General features: G+C 38.5%; 1 protein-coding gene across 1 annotated transcript; it reads right to left on the reverse strand.

The window, feature by feature from the left end:
* Positions 1-405: 405 nt before the first annotated feature.
* Positions 406-2,944, reverse strand: LOC105445122 (cysteine-rich and transmembrane domain-containing protein B-like). Its single transcript, XM_030980225.1, has 3 exons — positions 2,861-2,944; positions 1,862-2,104; positions 406-414 (listed from the first exon to the last, which is right to left on the reverse strand). Exons 1-3 carry the CDS (start codon positions 2,876-2,878, stop codon positions 406-408), a joined length of 270 nt encoding a protein of 89 aa, XP_030836085.1. The 5' UTR covers positions 2,879-2,944.
* Between the last annotated feature and the right edge of the window lie 284 nt (positions 2,945-3,228).

Here is a 3,228-nt window from a genome sequence, read left to right on the forward strand (position 1 = left end):
CTTAAAAAGGGAATGGATTTTTGTAATGTGATTTATAGTATGCTGAATGGATTCTTTATGTAATTTAGAAACGAGACAAAGCAACATTTTTATTTTGCTTAAAGAAGACAATATTTATTATAGAGTATAGAATTGAAAGGAATAGTTATAATATAATAATAGTTCGAATGTGAATCTTTACTTCTAGTTGCTTTACTCTATAGTCTTAAACTTAAATACACCCTTGAAGGTCATGTATTTACTTTAGTTTGCATACAAAGAATGTAATCTAAGGAAAAAGGAACAATTTGTTTATTTTTTAAACAATAGTCATTCTTTGTTTTATCTTTGTTTCTCTACAGGATTCACACGATTGTTGAATGTGCTTTTCAGCACCACAACTATTAAAGGGAAGCTAATTCAAGTTCACGCCTCCTGTGTGGTCATTATAACAACGTGGAAGTTTAAACACGGTCTTAAAACACCTGATAATCCGCGTTTTAATTTCTTCTTTTTTCCTTATTCTTTTTATTTTTTGTCAAGGATGTCTCTTATAACAGAATATTGTAATGTAAAATCTATATACAGTTAGACGCAGGAAAAATCACATATTTGAGTGACGTTTCCAAGTATTAAACTGTTTTTTACAAAACATCTACCTTAACAATTGTGAAAACACAAGATCACTTCTATCATCGCAAAACTTCTCGGGAAAACTCTTCCAATTATACAAACAATTTTCCTCGCACATTTATTTTATGTACATACATAGTAACAATCTTGGATTGACACATTTAAACAAGACGACTTGCAAAATGAATACATGATTACAAAGTCCTAATTGTTTAAGTTTATATCAAGTTAATAAATCATTTGAAATTAATGTCTAAAACAGACAACAATAGCAACAAAATCACGACTAGTGATAGACGTGCGGGTGGTTAGGACTCTTAGTAATACTTTCATGCTATTGTCGCGAGACGCTGTGTGTCTTTTTGCACGTGCGTGCCCACAGCTACGGTTTGGTGTAAGGTCAACTCCTAGGATTCGCACGCCGGTCATTCTCACGATCCCCGTTGGCGCCTATTACTCCTTACAAACAAACACCCCCCCCCCCCCTCTCACCTTCAATAATCCTCCCGGGGAACTCTTAATCTGTTTTATGATAAGGTCCAATATTTTATTGCATATCTACCAGACTACCACTATTTGCTTATTCCACCATGCTTATTCATGATGGGGCGTATTTAGGGATAAATGGATGTTGTCTGAGTGGGCATTTGGTTGGGGGGTTAAAGGGGCACGTTCCCGCCAGTGTAGTTATCGGAACATGCCATCTGCGTAAGAGCCGTAATCTATTTTACATAGTCGGATAGAATTGGTTCTGGTGTTGAGCCGGGCAGGCGCGTACGCAGGGGGGGGGGGGGGGGGGGGTTTTGGGGGTTAAACCCCCCCCCCTTTGGAAATTTTTTGTGTGTAAACCCCCCTAAAAAAAACCTAAAACCCCCCCCCCCCCCCCCCCCCCCCCCCCCCCCCCCCCCCCCCCCCCTTTTGGATTTTTTTTTTTTTTAATTATTAAAAAAAAAAAAAAAAAAAAAAAAAAAATTATTCCCATGGCCGACCTAAAAAAGGTGACCTTACACCCCCCAACGGAGCAAAATGTCAAATTTCCAAATTTCGAGACCAAAAAAAAAAAAAAAAAAGTGTCCTCTTACCCCCCCCCCCCCCCCCCCCCCCCCCCCCCCCCCCCCCCCCCCCCCCCCCCCCCCCCCCCCCCCCCCGCTTATTCAGCGGTCGGCTGAGTCGTTGCGATTTTTTTGGGACCAAAAAAAAAAAAAATGTGTCCTCTTGCTGCTGCTGCTGTGGTGGTGGTGGCGGGTACCCCTGCTGCCCGAGTTGTTGTGGTGAAGGGTACCCCCTGCTGCCCGGCTTGTTGTGGTGGAGGGTACCCCTGCTGCCCGGCTTGTTGTGGTGGAGGGTACCCCTGCTGGGGTGGAGGGTACCCTTGCTGTGGTTGAGGGTAACCCTGCTGGCCCAGAGCCGGGACAACTGTCGTATTTCCCCCGTATGTTGTGGTAGTGATTACTCCTACAGGCGCCGCCCAGGGCTGTATCACCACAACCCGCTGGCGATCGAGGAGGGAAGAAATTATGTTTAAAAAATGTAATGAATCATTTTTAGAAAAGGACAGAAAGGAATCGGGATAGAGACATAATATTCTGAAAGCGGAATGGGAGAGAGAGAGTGGGTTGGGATTTCAAGTAGATATAATTTCTGTATTTCAGCATGTCAAAGATGTTGGGTAAACGAAAAAAACAACCAAAAACTCAAGTAAATATTCAGAAGCTGCAAGAACTCTGCTTCAACAAATACTACAATAATATTTTTATTTTTTGATAAATGTTATACGAAACGTAATTGATATTTTTCAAGGCTTTGATACAAATTTGACTTAAATTACTTTTTTTTTGTGGATGAGAGGAAAAGTCACATAAAATAATCTAAGCTTTTTGTAGGAGATTTTATTATTATGTTTCCCTTTCAATTTAACATAATTCACATAAAATAATCTAAGCTTTTTGTAGGAGATTTTATTATTATGTTTCCCTTTCAATTTCCCTTCTTTAATCTGCAGTGTACCATTTGAGGACTACATGCATCCAGTACTGACTCTGCTCTTTTCTACTAAAAATCATGATGAATTACTTGTTTATGTCTTTAAATTTTATGAATATACTTACGTATGATTTGCCATTTTATTTTGTATAGTACGTATAATCATGAAAACTGATCCTTAATATTATTATTTGTAGTGAAATCATTGAATAAATCAAATCAAATCAACTATTAAAGAAAGAGAGTAAGTGATCTGCATAATTACCGCTGATCGAGCAGCCATGACGTCAGAGATCCGACCACGGCCCTCGTGTAGTTCTTGATACTGTGAGATAACACACAGCAAACATACGATCTAAAAATGAAAAAAAACAAGTTTTTAGATTTCGTATTTGGTAAAAATAGATCCACACGATTCATGTAAGTCAAAAGCACTGCTAAACAATTTCCAGAACAAAATTAGTGTTGATTTGTGTTCAGTAATAATGTTACAAATAATGAAATTTTAAAATTTTAAAATTTAAAAACAGGAATACCCCGTTCTTGTATTTTGCATATAAAATTTTGTTTAAAATCCCTATGGGCTATCGAATATTTTTGAAATCATTTCTCCAGCTTTTAGAACGTGTCAGG

This window comes from Strongylocentrotus purpuratus, unplaced genomic scaffold (genome assembly GCF_000002235.5).
Source record: "Strongylocentrotus purpuratus isolate Spur 01 unplaced genomic scaffold, Spur_5.0 spur5_scaffold_11, whole genome shotgun sequence".
Lineage (NCBI taxonomy): Eukaryota > Metazoa > Echinodermata > Echinoidea > Camarodonta > Strongylocentrotidae > Strongylocentrotus > Strongylocentrotus purpuratus.